This window comes from Camelus ferus, chromosome 22, assembly GCF_009834535.1.
Source record: "Camelus ferus isolate YT-003-E chromosome 22, BCGSAC_Cfer_1.0, whole genome shotgun sequence".
Classification (NCBI taxonomy): Eukaryota; Metazoa; Chordata; class Mammalia; order Artiodactyla; family Camelidae; genus Camelus; species Camelus ferus.
The window spans coordinates 21,840,275-21,857,080 of record NC_045717.1 but is presented as its reverse complement, the minus strand read 5'-3'; the positions used below and the strand labels follow the sequence as shown (position 1 = coordinate 21,857,080).

Below are 16,806 nucleotides of genomic sequence, written 5' to 3'. Positions count from 1 at the left end.
ACAAGGTCCTGGTTTCACTCCCCAGTATCTCCATTAAAAAATAAATAAGCAAACCTGATTACCTCCCCTCCAAAAAACAAACAAACAAACAAATGCACGTGGAACTTTTTAAAAATAAAAAAAAAAAAAGCAAAAGGTGGGTAGGGTAATAGCTTAGCGGTAGAGTGCATGCGTAGCATACAAGGGGGCCCTAGGTTTAACCCCCAATACCACCATTAAAAAAAAAAGAATAGCAAGAAAAAGAAAAACAAAAAAAGTTTAAAAAGAAACAAAAAATTAAAAAAACAGGTGAAGTGAGTTAAAAATATATTCAAATGAATACAATATATCCAAAATATTACCATTTCAAAATGTGATCAATGTAAGTTATCAATAATAGATTTGACACAGCTTTTACAAAAGTCTTATTATTCTGAGTCTTGGGAATCCAGTGTAGATTTCACTTATGACGCATCTCAGTTTGGAGCGGCCGTGTTTAAGGGCTCAGTAGCCACAGTGGCCAATGGCCACCATATTGGACAATGGAGCTCTAGTGTGTTACATTCATGCAGTGTTTTGGGTAAATTCTTCCCATTTTGGGCTAAGTCCGCATAAGTTTTCCTTTAAATTGGTTTTTTACTATATATATATAGTATATATATACACACACATACACATATATATGTGTATATACATTCAACTAATATTTCTTGAGCACCTATTACAGACCAAGCCCTGTACGAAGTGCTTGGGATACTCTAGGGAACAGAAAGACCCTTCCCTGCACTAAGCTTACCTTCAGAGCCCCTCCCATTACAGATAAGGTGACCAACAATTGATGCTCCAAACCGAGACACTGTTGAGAGTGTCTGGGGTGTGCTGTTAATAATTAAGCCTGACAACAAACATCAAGTAGCTCATTCCCAGGCATCTGGGGACGTACTGACCCAGTTTTTAAGAATAGAAACATATCTTCAGAGCATATGGAAAACCACTATCACCTGCCATGAATATGTTAGGTAAAACTAAACTCGATGAAAGCAAAACTGCCAGTGCTTTAAAATTCCAGCTAGAAAACTGATCTATGGTGAAAAAAAAAAAAAAAACACAAAAAAAACGAATAGTGGTTGCCTTTAGAAGAGTGGGATAGAGACTGACTGGTGGGAAGGGAACTTTGTCGGTGATGTTCTGAACCTGTAGAGAGCTGGGTTACTCTGCCTCAGTGAGTGTACACTTAAGATTTGTGCATTTCACTGTATGCAAATTTTACCTTAAAAAAGCTACAAAAACGGTCATAGACAAATACTGAACTCTAGTTAATGGTATGCTTGTGGTGTTTTAGAGGGGGAATGAACTGATTATCTTCAACTTTCTTTGTTTTTATTTAAATTTTTTCCAGCTTTATTGAGATATAATTGACATGTAACATTGTGAGTTTAAGATGTACAACACGTCGACTTGATACACTTTTATATTGTGAAAGGATAACCTTTCACATTAGCGTTAGCCAACACCTCCATCACATCTCATAATTACCTTTTCCTTTTTGTGGTGAGAACATTTAAGATCAACTTTCTTAGTAACTTTCAAGTATACAACTGAGTATTAACTATAATCCTGTGCTGTACATTAGATCCTCTATAATCTTCAACTTCCTTTGAAATGCATTAAAAAATAAGATGATGGATGGGTAGACAGAGAAATGGACGTGTGATAAAGCAAGTTGTTAATAGTGAAATCTAGGTGCTGGGATGTGAGTACTTGAAAAATTCTTTTCATTTTTCTAAACGTTTAAAATTTTTTCACAGTAAAACATAGGGAAGAAAATGCTAACGAGATCCTGTTGCCTTCTAAAGGCTCTTGGCCTTTCATCTGAGCTCTAAAAAGGGTGATGGGGATTAGAAACTTGTTCAAGAGGGGGGCGGGGTATAGCTCCGCGGTAGAGCGCATGCGCGAGGTCCTGGGTTCGCTCCTCAGTGCCTCCAATTTAAAAAAAAAAAAAAAAAAGGAAATCATTTGGGACAGACTGAGCCTCTCTCCTTGATGGATAATAAAGGATTTCAAGAATTTAAAAAAGGTAGGAATTTCTTAGTGTGTGGTTCAGTGTTATTTAATGCCCTGCCTAAGATTATCACCCACATCATACGGCCTGGAATAACGTGATGCCTTGTCTCCAAGGAACTTGTTTGGGAAAAACAGCATCCACCCTACCCCGAGCCCCAGCTGCTGTTTTAATAGGAGGACCTATCTTCCCAATACCCCTAGGTGTTCGCTAGGGAGGCAGTGGGGGCCTCTTTCACTAGAGGAAAATCCTCTGTGATCTTCCTGTCCTGTGACTTGCTGGAAGATGCCGGAGACACAGACGCTGAAACCCTGGCTCAGTAGTGGGTGATGAGCTCCTCAACACTGGAGGCCAGACCCTCTCCAGGCTCCTTTTTTTGGGGGGTGTCCTGTACCAAGTGGGCTTGGAGAGTCTCCCTTGAGCCCACGGTGGGTGGAACTGGTGGGGAGTCCAGCCTGTGGAGGTGGGGATGGAGCCCCCCAGTTATGTCCTCTTCATTCTCAGGCTCTGCCAAAGAGGGCTCCCATCTCCAACCTTGTTCCTTATCCTGCCATCACACTCCTCCAAAACAGTACTTCCTGCCCCCTCCATCCCTGGGAGTGACAGGAAGAACCAGTGTGGTTGGGAACCAAACAAGAGCTGGGATGTGGCTATCCAGACCCGTCTGACTGCAGAGCTGGTTCTCTTAACCACACCACTCTCCTGGGGGACCAGGACAGGACACTCAAGCTCTGTGGTGTCAGTTCCCGCATCTGAAACACAGGGATGGTTCTGGTACTGCGCCCTCCCACACACTCCACCCCTTCCTGTCCTCCCAGTGCTGTGGGGATTTCACATAGGATTCTGTGAAAATTACTCTGAGCAATGTCTGGGTCACAGTGAGCACATAATATAAACAGGGGCCATGATTACTAACACTGTCATTACTATGAGCTGTGCCGAGTGGGCGGGGCGAGGAACATGACCCAGACAGGAGAGAAACCTTCAGCAGTGGAGGTCACTTTTGAGTCAGTTTTCAAAGGATGAAAATTCTACAAAGATGGAGGCGGCGGGGGAGGGGGCGGGTGGCATTGCAGGAGGAGGGCATTGTGAGAACAAATGCCTAGTGGCCTTGGCCGGAAGTGCAGCTGGGGAACCAGTGCACAGCCACACCTGGCTGCAGCTGGGGGCGGGGCGGGGGGAGGGGAGTGGGCAGCAAGAAGCTGGGGTGGTGAACAAAGCTGGGGGTGGGGAGAGAGCTTGGGTCAGAAACTGCAGACCTTCCAGCCAATGGCCCAGGAGGGTGTGGACAAAGGGAATAGGATCCTCCCAGGTCTGGCTTCCATCCTGCCTCACCTTTTCACCTAATCTCATCTCTGGCCCCTTGGACTCAACTCTCCGGCCGCATGGCCTCCTGGATGTTCAGAGACATTGGACGCTCTCTGTCACTTGCTGTTCTGTCTGCCTGACATGCTGTTCCCACTACTTCCTCCCACTTCTGCAGACTCAGTCCAAATGCTCCCTCCTCCAGGATGCCTTCCCTGCCTCCCTAATGTGCATGAAAAATAAGTATCAGTAAGCAAAGGATGCTGCGGTCACCAAGCCATCAGCTACTACCACTCTGCCCCGACAGTGACAGCAAGCCAGAGGGAACTCAGGATGGCAGGAGCAGGCAGCACAGCCTCTGCCACCCCTCCCCCCAATGCTGCACCGAGGGGACTCAGGATTGGAAAGAACAGGATACTGGCCCTGGATAGCTAAGGTGCATTTCAAAGGAATGATTTCAATGAGCACAGACTCTTGCATCTTTCCATGCATAGAAAAGCACTAAATTCCTTAAACTGAGATGTCTAATTAACAGTAATCATTTGATGTTCCAACTACCTGGTCTTTGTTGCAAAAACTCCTATACATCCTGGTTCCTCCCCTGCCTCTTCGGAGCAGTCCCTCAGCGATCTGAGAGGCTGTATCCTGGACTTAAGTCCTCAGAGATGTCCACCGAATTTTTATTCTCAATGTTTAGGTCGTGCTTTTTTTCTTTCAGCTGACGCTAGCTAAGTAGATCCACCATCACACAGCCCAGGTTATCCTCCTCAGTGTGTTGTTGTTTACCTGCTTCTCACCTGCCTTTCCCCACTAGACTGTCAGCTCCATGAGGGCTGGGACTCTGTCTTGTTCAACTCTGCCTCCCCAGCCGAGAGCCCTGCCTGGCCCATGATAAGAGCTCAGTAAACTCTCATTAAAGGAAGGAGTGAAAGATTTTTAAAGAGGGGAGTGAAACAATCAGACTTATGTTTTAAAAGACTCCCTCTGACTGCTGTGGGAAGAACTGACTGTGGGGTGAGAGCAGAGCAGGGAGCTCTGGGAGCAGGCAACTGTACAAGTCTAGCGAGTGGCCAGTGAGGGGAGTGACAAGTGCTCAGAAATTTAGAAGGGAGAAGGGACAGAATAAGACAATTGAGGGAGGGGTGGGGGAGAGGGGCAAGGAAGTAAAGGATAAGGAGGAGAGAGGAGTCCATGACCTCTGGCTCTGATGATGGGAGTGGGGGATGGAGTCACAGGAGGAGTGGCTATGGCGAAAGAGGCCAAATTGGTGTCTGGGATGCCTGGTGGACATCCCAGGGTTGAGGTCCAGGGGATAACAATCATTACAATTAGAATTAGTACAGGTCTACATTTATATTAATCACTAATGAAACATTTATTGAGCACTGGGGACATAGCAGTGACTGCCACAGACACAGCCCCTGTCCTCACCCAGCTGATGTTCTGTTGGTGGGGGACAGAAACTAAATAGATTAATGAATTGTAAATATTAATAAAAGGAACCTCAACTAAAATTGGGAGTCAGGAAAACTTAACAGAGGGAGCTCTCATGCCCTACCGTGCTCAATTCTCCAAATAGGAGGATGTCAATTACACACGCCAACCAAAAGAGATGTACCCTGCACTACCAAGCAGAAACTGCAACTGCTTTACTATAGCAGAAGAGATTTTCTTCCTGCCCAGGAACAAGCTCAGCCAATGGAAACATGGCAGCTCAGCCAATAAGAAGTTGGCCTCATCTGAACTCTTACTTTCCTCCAAATAAGCTTTCATTTTTCAATTATTGATGACTTCCTTGTCCCACTCTCCTTTCTAGAAAAGCCTTCCATTTTGTACAACCTCTGGGGAGTATCTCTGCTTGACAGATGAGATGCTGCTTGATTCATGAATCTTTTAATAAAGGCAATTAGCTCTTCAGATTTACTCAGATGAATTTTGTTTTTCAACAGGATGGAAAATGAAATACATACTTTAATGTCAAATAGTGATAAATCCTGGGAGGGGGTGGAATAAAACAGAATAATGGGACAGAGAAAGGAAGATCCTGTTGGAGACAGCCTGACACCCAGTAAGGATTTATAAATATTTGTTAAAGGCTTAATGACAGGCGGTGGATGGTTGAGTTAATATGTGTTTAGGTAAACGATCTAGTTATACCCCAAAGATTCTGCAAGGTGAGTTTCTTCCTTATTATACAGAGGAAGGAAACTGAGGCAGAAGGGTATGGTAATGTCACCAGTGTAGGGATGGAATCTGCAACAGAGAGAGGAGAGAAAACCTCTAAGCGGAAAAAGTGTCCCCACGCAGATGCCCCCCGGAAACGGTCATTTATAGGGGCAGCGGGGGTGGGGGCAGCGTCCCGCAGAGCAGCGCGCATTGACCTATAACGTCACCGGGACGTTAAATAGCGTAACATTACCTGGATGTAGCCCCATTTCCCTTCCCGGACAGGTCCTCTAGTCGTCCGGTACTGTCTGAGTCAAGCCTCTCATTGGCTACCCGCTCCGTCAATCCGTTTCATTCTTCCAGTCTTCCGCCCCGCCTTCCTGATCCTGCCTCTGATAGGCTGGAGCGGCCGTCACTTCAGAAAGGTCCGCATTCCTTCCGCCTTTCTCCAGGAGACCGAGGGTGAAGAAGGTGGATCTGCGGCGGCGCCCGCCTCGGAGGCTCTGCTTCCGCCTCTTATTGGCTGCTCTGGGTGCCGGTCGCTACGCCATCCACCGCTGATTGGCCATCCAGCCGCCGCTCTGCGCGGCGCCGGCCCCGCCCCCGTAGGGTGTTTGTGGTGGGGCTGCGGAGTCGCTGATCCCGCCGGAAGCGCCAGGACAATGGGGACCCGGGACGACGAGTACGACTACCTATTCAAAGGTGAGGTCGGTAGGGCACAGACGGGCTAGCGAGCGGTGACGAGGTGGCGAGCAGGAGCCGAGGCTGCGCTCCAGGTTCTGGGCGCAGGCCCGAGCTCGAGGCTTGGAGCCCTGGCAAGCTGAGCAGTAGGCAAGGCCAGTGCAGACCAGACTTGGTCAACTTCGGGCTGGGTACGCGGCCATGCGAGGCAATCGGCCCAGGGAGGCTTGGGGGCCCTGGATGCACCGAGGCGGGGCCAGGGCCCAGAAGGGGTGGGGCCTGGAGCAGTGGGAGAGGCCGTTAGGGGCGGGGCCTTCTGGGGGCGGGGCCGCCCCGGCATTTGGGCGTGTCCTATAAGTGAGTGGGGGCGGGGCCCTCACGAAGTGGGAGGGGCCAGTCTTGGTTGGTGGCATCGCTTCTCTGGGGGGCGGAGCCCGGGAAGGGAGGGGCGGACAATGGGGGTTGAGGGGGTCTAGCCGGGTGGACCCTGCGTTGGGGTGCGGATCGTGAATTGCGTAGAGGGGTACCTGAGGTGGGGGTGGGGGACTGTCCGTGCTGGACCCACTCTTAGTGGTTCCCAGCAGCAATTACCTCTTAACTCTTAGAACTCTTGATAGCACTATCCAAGTACCTGCACTTTTTCTAAGCACTTTACGCACATGAGTTCATTGGAATTCTCCCCACAACCCTGTGAGGTGGATATTACCTAGTCTCTCTACCGACCTGGAAACTGAGGCACAGCTGATAAGTGTTGGAGCAGGATTTCAATCCAGGCCAGCTGTGGGCTTTACCACTTAGGGCATGTATCTGGGGGAGCTTGTGGCCGGGATCTGAGACTGGGGTTGCCAGACTGTCACCTCCAACCTGCTGGAGGAGCAGAGGGGCTCCAGGAGCCTCAAGTAAGGCCTAGGCAGGTCAGGCAGCCATTGCTGGGCTGGTGTAGGGGTCACTGGCTTTCCAGTGCCTTCTCTGCCTACCTGGGCTTTGGCCAGGTTCTGTGCTGCTGTGCTGGGCTCCCTGGGCCGACAGTAGCCCCCTTTGAGACCCAACCCCTGTGCCCACACAGCACACCCTTGCCTTGCTGCTTGCTGCATGAGGGTCTGCCTCTCATAACAGCTGTTGGCATCATTCGCTTGTTGGGGGAACCTGGCCATCCCCAGGAGTGTGGTCTGTGTCTGTCGCTGACTGGTATCGTCCAGAAGGTCGAGATCGGGGTTCCGGGAACCTTGGGAATGTGGAGAGTGGGATAGAGCACTCCCTACCTGGGATATCCACATGGTAAGAGGCTTCTGGGCAGAGGGAGTCCCCACGCAGTGGCCCAGAGTTGTCACACAGCACCGTGGACTTGGGGAGCTACATGCAGGTTGATATGTTGTTGGCAGGTGATGCTGCGTGGTCAGCAGACACCAGGCCCCGGGCCTCAAGGTCTCAGAGGAAGCTCTGTCAGGTCTTTGGGCACTGGTGACAGTAGACTGTATTCCAGAACTACTGGGGCTAATGCCTGTCTCTACCCAGCCCCAGTCAGAGACAGCTGCACCGACCTGGATATGTTACTGCTAGGGCAGGTGGCGTTTCTCCCGGCGGCAGCCTCCAGGTTTCTGTGGTCCTTCCCCACTTCTTACTTTCCACCGTTTGCTGTTATAAATAACCCAGCTCCAAGTGTTCGTACAAGTCATCTTTTCCCCTTTGGGTTATTTCCTTGAAATCTGTTCCCAGTAGTACAGTTACTGGGTCAGGGGCAACGGAGCCGGCTGTGCACAGTCCCAGGAGTTATCTCCAGAGTCCTCTTCCTGGAAACACTTTGTGACACTGGCACAGGGGCGATGCCCGTCTGCCCCGCTGCCCTCCCCCACTGGCCTCCTTTTCTGTGTTGAGCAGGTGCTCTGCTGACCTTTCCCAAGCTGGGTTGGAAGTGAAAGTCGAACCCACAAGGTCAGCATTTCCCAAACGAGTCATCTGAGACCTCATCTTCACACTTTAAACCTTGTCGGAGGATCCCCTGCTACCTTTTTATTAAATTGAAGTATAGTCGATATACAATGTTTTCTTAGCTTCTGATGTACAGCATAGTGATTCAGTTTTATATACATATATATATATATATAAATTCCTTTTCATATCTTTTCATTATAGGGTATTATAAAGTATTGAATATAGTTCCCTTGCTATACTGTAGGACCTTGTTGTTTACCTCTTTTATATATAGTACTTAATATCTGCAAATCCCAAACTCCCAATTTATCCCTCCATCCCCTCTTCTCCCCTGGTAACCTTAAGTTTGTTTTCTATGTGAGTCTGTTTCTGTTTTGTAACTAAGTTCATTTATATCTTTTTTTTAGATTTCACATATAAGTGATACATAGTATTTTTCTTTCTCTTTCTGACTTTCTTTACTTAGTATGATGATCTCCAGGTCCACCCAGTTGCTGCTTTTTTTTTTTTTTTTTTTTTGGGAAGATACTGGGGATTGAACCCGGGACCTTGTGCATGCTAAGCATGTGCTCTACCACTGAGCTCTACCGTCCCCTCTATCTTTTAATATTTGTCTTTAAATACACTCAGTTCTTCACTCACTTCAGTAGGAGGAGGAAACTCTGACTCTGGCAAATAAGGAAGGAAAGAAGGAAGCCAGCAGGCAGGCATGCCACTGACCATCAGATCACCGACCATGAATACGACAACAAGACAGAAACATGAAATTCTGCACCCCGCAGACCCTCCTGAGACCCCCCGTGGCCTGCAGAGGGTTGGGCCTAGGTGTTAGAGACGTATCCGGGACATAGGTGTGCCAGAGGGTTGACAAGGACCAACTTTCTCACCTCACAGCTCCCCAGCCTGGCTTCCTGGTTGAGGGAGCCCTTCAGGAATGGAGCAGGCAGCCATCCTCCCACACCCCACTCTGTCCCCAGTCTCCCCCAGGCTTCAATCCCCTTCCCCTGGCCCTGCCCTGGGCACGGGGAAGTGGGGGTAACATCTCTCACTTGGGACACTGGCTGCCATCTCTCCAGGGCCCCCCGACAACTGACTTGCTTTTCTTGGCAGCCACATCGCATGTTGGCTCCCCTGGCCTCCCCACCAAGGCCAGCAAACCCCCTGGGGTGTTTCCCCCACTGCTGCTCTGTTTGTTTTTCTCCCTGCTTATCCCCTCTCCCTTGAGTGAGGTTGTTTATTTGTACCTAATTATAGATTTTCACATTTATCCTGCTAACATCTTATCCTCTCAGCTGAGGGCCGTTTTCCCAGCCTGCCCACCAGTCCCTGGAGGCGCCCTTGACCTCTCTGGTGGACCTGACTGTGGGGTCCTCAGTGGGAGCGGCTATGTCCCCAAGGGCCACTGAGGCCTTCCCAGAGCTCCCGCCACTCACCTGCCCTGGGAGGACATGGTTTGTGGGAAGCAGCCGCAGTGGCCCAGGGCAGCTGGCTCCCAGGGACAGGCCCACCCCAGGGCTCATCCCTCTCTGCCTGGGCGGGACCCCCCACCAGGCCTGCTGGTCTGGAACCCAAGCACACCGGCTTCCCCCATGGTGAATGATGGTCCTGCCTGTACCCAACTTTGGGGCACCTGTCCCCTGCTCTCTGATTCCCCTCAGGGAATAGCTGTGGCCTGGTTGCCTCTCCCTGCCAGTCCCGGGGCCTGGGCTCTGCGGGGCCTGCTTCCTGGAGGAGGGGCAGGGCCCTGCTTTGCCTGGAGTAGGAGAACCAGCACCCCCCAAGGGCCACTCAGTCACTGAGTGTCAAGTGTGGGCCCCACGGGGGCCACGCTGTCATGGGGCAGGCAAGGGGACTGAGGGCTTCCAAGAGGTGCCAGCTCTTTGTTTTTACCAACTGGGCTAGCCTGTACTGCCAGCCAAGTGGTGTGCCCAGGGGGACTGTTTCCCGGCCAGTGATTCCACCAACTTCTGTGGAAATGCTGGGGGCTATGTCCTCAAGGGCCCTTTCTTTCCTGGAGACAACAGATGACTTGTGCCTGGGACAATGCCATTCTCATTCCCAGCCTGCACACGGGGCCGGCCACCTCTGCAGTGGGCACCAAGTGCCAGGGACTGACAGGGTGGCCCCGCCTTCCTGCCGCCGTTTGTCTGGGCTGTGGTGGTGGCCCCTGTTCTACTCTGGCCTACACTGTTCTCACCGGGTGATCTTGGGCCGGGGGATGTGGTCACTCTGGGTTGGGTATCCCCAGCTGTATAAAGGGAAAGATTACGTAAACACCTGTCCCTAGGATGGTCCTGGGAACTCAATAACAAAGCCTTTGGGGTCAAGCCAGGCCTAAAGGGCTGAAGACATAGTTGGCTGGGCCTGGGAAGAACCGATGGGGCTAACGGGACCCTGAGGCTGGACAGCTAGATAAGGCTGGGAAGGGAGTGAGAGGGTGAGGGGATACCAAGCAGGGCCAAAGGGACTCTCCACGTTTCCTGTTCTGTTCCTGAGAGCATGAGAACTGTGCACATACCTCCCTGGCTTTGTCCAGGTTCCCATAGCTGCCGAGGGAAGGTGAGGGGTTAGGGGTGTGGGTGGCGGGCCCCACAGTCAGTCCAGCCTGCTCCAGGAGCTGATTCATGGCCCCACCAGCCCATGTCCATCCACCTCTTTCTACCTTTCTCTAAAGTCAACGTGACATTCTTCTGTTGGGTGCCCATGGTGTCAGGACCGGACACTGGCATGGTGGTTACAGGTCTTGTGAGCTAGGCCATATAGTGGTTTGAGGCCTGAACCCAGGGGTTTTAAAGGATGAACAGGAATTTGCCAGCTACTCTAGGAGGTCAGGATGTCCTCGGGTGTTAGGAGAGGAGGAAGCTGAGCCAAGACCCCTAGCTCAGTCCTGGACCCAGAAAACTTGGATTGAAATCCTGCCAGGCCACCTTCCAGCCAGGTGGCCCTGGACTTCACTGCTTGGTGAGCTTGGCTGGGAGGTGGGAGTGAGCTTGCAGATACTTATGGGCCCAGATCCCTGTTCACCATGTACCTTGGGCTGGTCATTCTGCTGTCTGTACCTCAGTTTGTCATCTATAAAATGGGTCATGTGAGGGGATAGAGTATAGCTCAGTGGTAGAGCGTGTGCTTAGCATACGTGAGGTCCTGGGTTTGATCCCTAGTACTTCCTTTAAAAAAACTAATAGTGAAATAAAATGGGTCACGTGAGACATATGGAACATCAAGGGCTTTCTGTGCATGGACTTACTGAACACCCTTCTTGCTCTCCTTATTCTTGGCTCTAAAGCAGCCAGTTCAGAGAGGATGCTAGGTCATAGGGGCTGCCTGGCCTGCCCACTCCTTACCTGTGGCCTGAGGATGGTGACCTGGGCATCTTCCAGTTGTGAGGGGAGACGGGTCAGGGAAGCCCTGCCAGCCACTTTGGCATTTGTTCGTTCATCCGACAGGCATCGATCTGGTGCATTCCATGTGCTGGGCCCTGGGCCAGGTCCTGGGGAGACAGCAGGGAACCAGACTGTCCGAGATGCCCACCCTCCAGGCAGGATGCCAACAAATAAGTAAAACCTGGCAAGTGTGAGATGGCTGGGGAAGTGCTGGAGGAAAGGCAGGGGAGGAGGGTGAGGAGTGTCAGGGTAGTGGGGCTTTAAGGTGGCAGGGAGGGCCTCCTTGGTCACGCGCCATCTGAGGGGCCACACAGAGGAGACGAGGACAGGAACCCTGTAGGTACCTGGGGAAGAACATTCCAGGAGAACGGTAGCAGGTACCTGCATATCTCTGAGTCTCAGTGAAGGGGCCCATGTGGCTGGAGCAGAGCAAAGAGGAGAGGGAGGAGTTGAGGGCAGGGAGGTGACAAGGGCAGGTGAGGTAGGCCTTATGGGCCCCAGGGAGGACTTGGAGGTGGGAGTCCTGCAGGGCTGAGGGTAGAGGAGAGGTGGGACCCACTCGGGTGTTCACAGGCGCCCTCTGGTGGCTGAGAGAACAGCCTGTTGATCGAGGCTGAGGAAATGTAGGGGCACCAGGGAGAAGGCTGTCACAGCGACTTGGAATGAGACTGGTCTACGGTGGGGGAAGTGAAGGTGGTAAGAAGTCGTGGCAATCTGGACACACACATGTAAAATTTTTCATCAAGGAAAAACTTCTCATTGGGGCCTTGGGTGACCAAGCCTGCAGTCCCCATGGTTCCCCACTAGGCAGACCCACCCTGGCATGCCAGAGCCTTGGCACCCACACTTGGGGATCTGTGTGGTTTCCAGCTGGGGTGTCTGGAAACAAAAAGGCTGTTTCTTCTGCGCCGCACATACACCTGTGCACACACCAACACAAGTCACCAGTACATCCTGGATCTGAGCGCAGCCCTCCTGGGCCAAGGCCCCTCCTGGACCCTCTCACACAATCCCACCCCAGTGCCCGGGGCAGCTGGGCCCCTAGAGGCAGGGCTTCGACAGCTGGGACAGGAAGCACGACAAAGCAGGGGACAGAGGGAGAGACCGCCCATGCCTGCCCTGCTCTGCCTGGGGAGGGCTCTTGTTCTCACGTCCCTGCAGGACAGCCCGACCCTGGGAGACGGGGTGGCCGCCTCTGTCACTTCTGGCTTCGTCCAAAGGGCACATTCCTCTTCCTCCTGAGCAAGTTGCCTGGGCTGGGGCCTAATGTGCATTTGCTTGCAGCATCTGTCTTCAGGGAAGCAGCAGGGTGGGCGTGGGACTTGAGGTTCCTTACTTCCTGTCACTTAAAGCTCCAGAGACAGAGCCTCAGAGGAAGAATCTGGCAGAACTGTAATAATAACTGCTCCCCGCCTGTCTGTGTGTGATGCTGACTGAGCTCTGATCCCACACGTTCTCATGTCCCCCTCCCCACAGTAGCTCCAGTTACCGTCTTCCTTTTCACTCATGTGGAAAAGGCAGCCCAGAGAGGTTAAGTGACTTACCCAAAGTCTCCCAGCCCCGGAGATGTCTCAGGTGTGCCTGACTGCCTGGTGCCAGCCACCAGGCTGCCGTAGAGGTTTGGGGGTTGATGGATCCCCAAGCTGCCTGCCTGCCAGGATGCCTGGGTCCCTATGTCCCAATGGGGGCAGCCGTGCCCTGAAGGACCCTATTCGCTTGCACACCAGGAAAGGTGATGCCTGGGGCGAGGGACTCCGCGACAGCTCCAACTTTGCTCTGTTTCTGCTGGCTGTCCTGTTTCTGCAGCACCCAGGGCCCTGCTGTGAAGGTTCTGCAGGTGGATGTGGGTGGCATGTGGGATCTTAGCTCAGGGGCGCTGCTCCCCACCAACCTGTTGGAACCTCACCTATGTCTCTCCCTGCCCCCGAAGTGGTGCTCATCGGGGACTCGGGCGTGGGGAAGAGCAACCTGCTGTCCCGCTTCACCCGCAACGAGTTCAACCTGGAGAGCAAGAGCACCATCGGCGTGGAGTTTGCCACACGCAGCATCCAGGTGGACGGCAAGACCATCAAGGCGCAGATCTGGGACACCGCTGGCCAGGAGCGCTACCGTGCCATCACCTCTGCGTGAGTGGCAGGGCTTGGGAGGCCAGAAGTGTGGGGCCGGTGGGCCCCCAAAGATGGGAGGAGTTGGGTAGGGGGCCCAGGGTGGAGGGACAATTGTCCCAGAAGCTGTAGGACCCTCAGGGAGGCCAACGCCCAGTCATGCCCACACTGTGACCCTGAAGTAGGCATGTCCCTGGAGTTCCATTGAGGCACTGCAGTGTCGCTGGGTGCTGGCTGCACAGTCAGGGCTGTTATCCAGGTTGGCCTGGGCCACTCCACTCTGTCTGTCCTGCCTGCCCAGCCTGCCCTGCCCAGCCAAGTTCCCAGCCTTTCTCTTCCATCAGCTCCCCTGGGTGCCCGCACCTTGTCTCGCACACTTCCTGGCCTCCCCCATACCCCTGGCCTCCTCTTTACCCATACCCAGCCATCAGAACCCCCACTGAGCCACCTCTTTCCAGATCCTCCCAACCCCAGGCGACTCCCCATCAGTCACTTGCTGTCGTCTGGACTCAGTCCACCGACCTCAGGTCACCTCCCCAGATCCTTAATCCTTCAGGGTGGATGTGTGTCCACCTGTCTCCTTGGTGGTCTGGAGGGGCAGGGCCCAGGTGAGCACTGGACATTCTGCCCAGCAGTGGCCCTTTCCCAGCCCAGTCACCATTTCCTTTCCCTCTTTGGTGGCTGACCCCCTGGGTGTCTTTGGACCCCAGACCCCAAACTCCCTCCTCAGGCCCCCACATTCCTGAGCCAAATCTGGGGAGCAGAGCTGGGGCCTCAGGACATGTACCCCTCCCTGGAGGCCACGATGGCCGCCTCTCGGGCCAAGGAGCTCGGCCCGCAGAGCCTGGGAGCCCCCCCACTCCTCACACCCACGCCCTGCCCCTGTCCTCGCAGGTACTACCGTGGCGCAGTGGGCGCGCTGCTGGTGTATGACATTGCCAAGCACCTGACCTACGAGAACGTGGAGCGCTGGCTGAAGGAGCTGCGGGACCACGCCGACAGCAACATCGTCATCATGCTGGTGGGCAACAAGAGCGACTTGCGCCACCTGCGGGCGGTGCCCACTGACGAGGCCCGCGCCTTCGCAGGTGAGCATGCGCGCAGGCCTGTGGGCGTGGTCACAGGGCCGCTGGGTTTTACTCGCGACCACCTACTCTGGCTAGATCTCTACCAGCCAGGCTCCTGAGAGCGGGGCGGTGACTGAGGCATCGGAGAAGCATCTGGAAGGCAGGCAGCGCTCTCCACCCCATCCCAACCAGGTCCTTCCAATCTTCCCTGGCTATGCCGGTGGCCGCAGAGCCGTCCTCTGCCCAAGGAGTGGCACCTCAGTCCTACCCTTTGGCCTCGGCCCTTCATTTTCAGGGCCAGGTGAAGGGGCAAGCAGGCAGGGTCCCCGAGAGGGTGTAGGGGAGGAGCCCCCCCCCCCCCAGCTCACCCTGAGCAATATTCTCTCTTCCAGAAAAGAACAACTTATCCTTCATTGAGACCTCAGCCTTGGATTCCACCAATGTGGAGGAAGCTTTCAAGAACATCCTCACAGGTAGTCACAGGCTGGGCTGGGATCACAGAGAGTGGGCAGGGGAAGGGCACCGGCCACACTGGTCACATGCTCCTGAATGCAGCCCCTGAACCTTCCTTCATTAAACTTGCTGTTCAGTCTGGACACGAGAACAGATGTGGCAGACCCACAGTGTCAGGCCAGTTTCCACCTTTGCTGACACTTGGGGCACAGAGACCCCCTCAGCCCAGCTCCTGGAAGTGGGCTGTTAATGGCTCCACCAGAGAACAGCCAGCAGGGTCAGCTGGGGAGGCAGGTGGTCTCGGGGGCCCAGAGCCCCTGGGCTTCTGGGAGTTTCTTCTGAGGCAGGAGGGGCCTCTGATCTTAGAGAACAAGAGGCCTTGGCAGGGAGGTACATCTGCAAACAGATATGGGTCTCTCCCTTGCTGAGCACACAGCCAGCACTGGGGGTGATAGGGGGAGCCTCCAGGAGTCCAGCCCCTGGCGTGTCCCCCTAGATGCGATGAGGATGCACAGGGCACAGTGGCAGCCTTGGGAGGGGCTTCAACTCAGCGTCCAGGGCGCTCCTCTGAGGAGGTGACGTCCGGGTGAGGCTTGCAGTTCGGGGAGGTAACCTTGGGCTGGGGCACACAGCACTCTCACCCCATGTCCCCCACCCCCACTGCAGAGATCTACCGCATCGTGTCACAGAAGCAGATCGCGGACCGCGCAGCACACGACGAGTCCCCTGGAAACAACGTGGTGGACATCAGCGTGCCGCCCACCACCGACGGACAGAAACCCAACAAGCTGCAGTGCTGCCAGAACCTGTGACCGCCCGGCGCCTCGTTGGAGCGTGCGTGCACGTCCTCGTCCTCCGCCCAGTCCTCACCTCTCCGTCCTCCCTGCCCCCAAACTCTCCGTCCCTCTGTGACTGGCTCCCGCCCTCCCATCATGCTCCGCGCGAAGAACCGGAGTCGAGAGTCATCTCCTGTACCTCCCAAGGAAAGCTAGAAGCCCCGGCTGCTGCACCTGCTCTCCTTGGGTCCCAGTGGGCATCTCGGCGGGGCGGGGAGACGGGGGAGAGGGGACAGGGCCAGTCAGAGGCGAGAAGGATGGGCACAACGAGCAGCCTTCTCCAGTTTTCCACAGCGGACTCCAGGGAGCGGTTGCCGCCCCCAGTCGCCTCCCAGTACCCCACTCCAGGCTGAAGCCCGAAGAGCAAGGTGCCAGGGGCCCGGGCAGGCGGACACTCCTGGCTCTCAGCATCCCGCCCCCTCCACGCACAGCCAGCACCGCACACGCCTTCGACCTCTCCTGTGTGTGCGCGACTTCAGCTCCTGCCTGTAGATTTATGCTGGGAAGAAGACCCTCTCCCCCCCCACCTTCCTCTTTGCACGCAGCGCGCTCCCCACCCTGCCCCCACCCATGCCCCTCTCTGTCTTGTCTCCCCATCTGGTCAGGAACCTGTTTGCAAGTGAAGCAATATCTCCGTGTTTTGTATATACAACCGCTCTTGTAGCCTTTGGTTTTTTTGTTATTGTAGAGAAACACAGATTCTTTATACACTTTGTAAGATTTACGCCAAACCCTAGCTCTCGATCTCTTATTCTTCCTGTTGCCCCTGCGCTGTTGCCCCGATGCCTCCTTTCTCGCCCGTTACTAAAATGTATAATCCGACTTCCTGTACAGAAA

The 16,806-nt window shown here is 53.8% G+C and overlaps 1 protein-coding gene across 1 annotated transcript; it reads left to right on the top strand.

The window, feature by feature from the left end:
- Positions 1-6,045: 6,045 nt before the first annotated feature.
- On the top strand, positions 6,046-16,806 carry RAB11B (RAB11B, member RAS oncogene family). The gene is made up of 5 exons (XM_006184888.3): positions 6,046-6,214; positions 13,439-13,634; positions 14,508-14,701; positions 15,073-15,153; positions 15,800-16,806. The coding sequence occupies exons 1-5, from the start codon at positions 6,175-6,177 to the stop codon at positions 15,943-15,945; spliced, it is 657 nt and encodes a 218-aa protein (XP_006184950.1). The 5' UTR covers positions 6,046-6,174; the 3' UTR covers positions 15,946-16,806.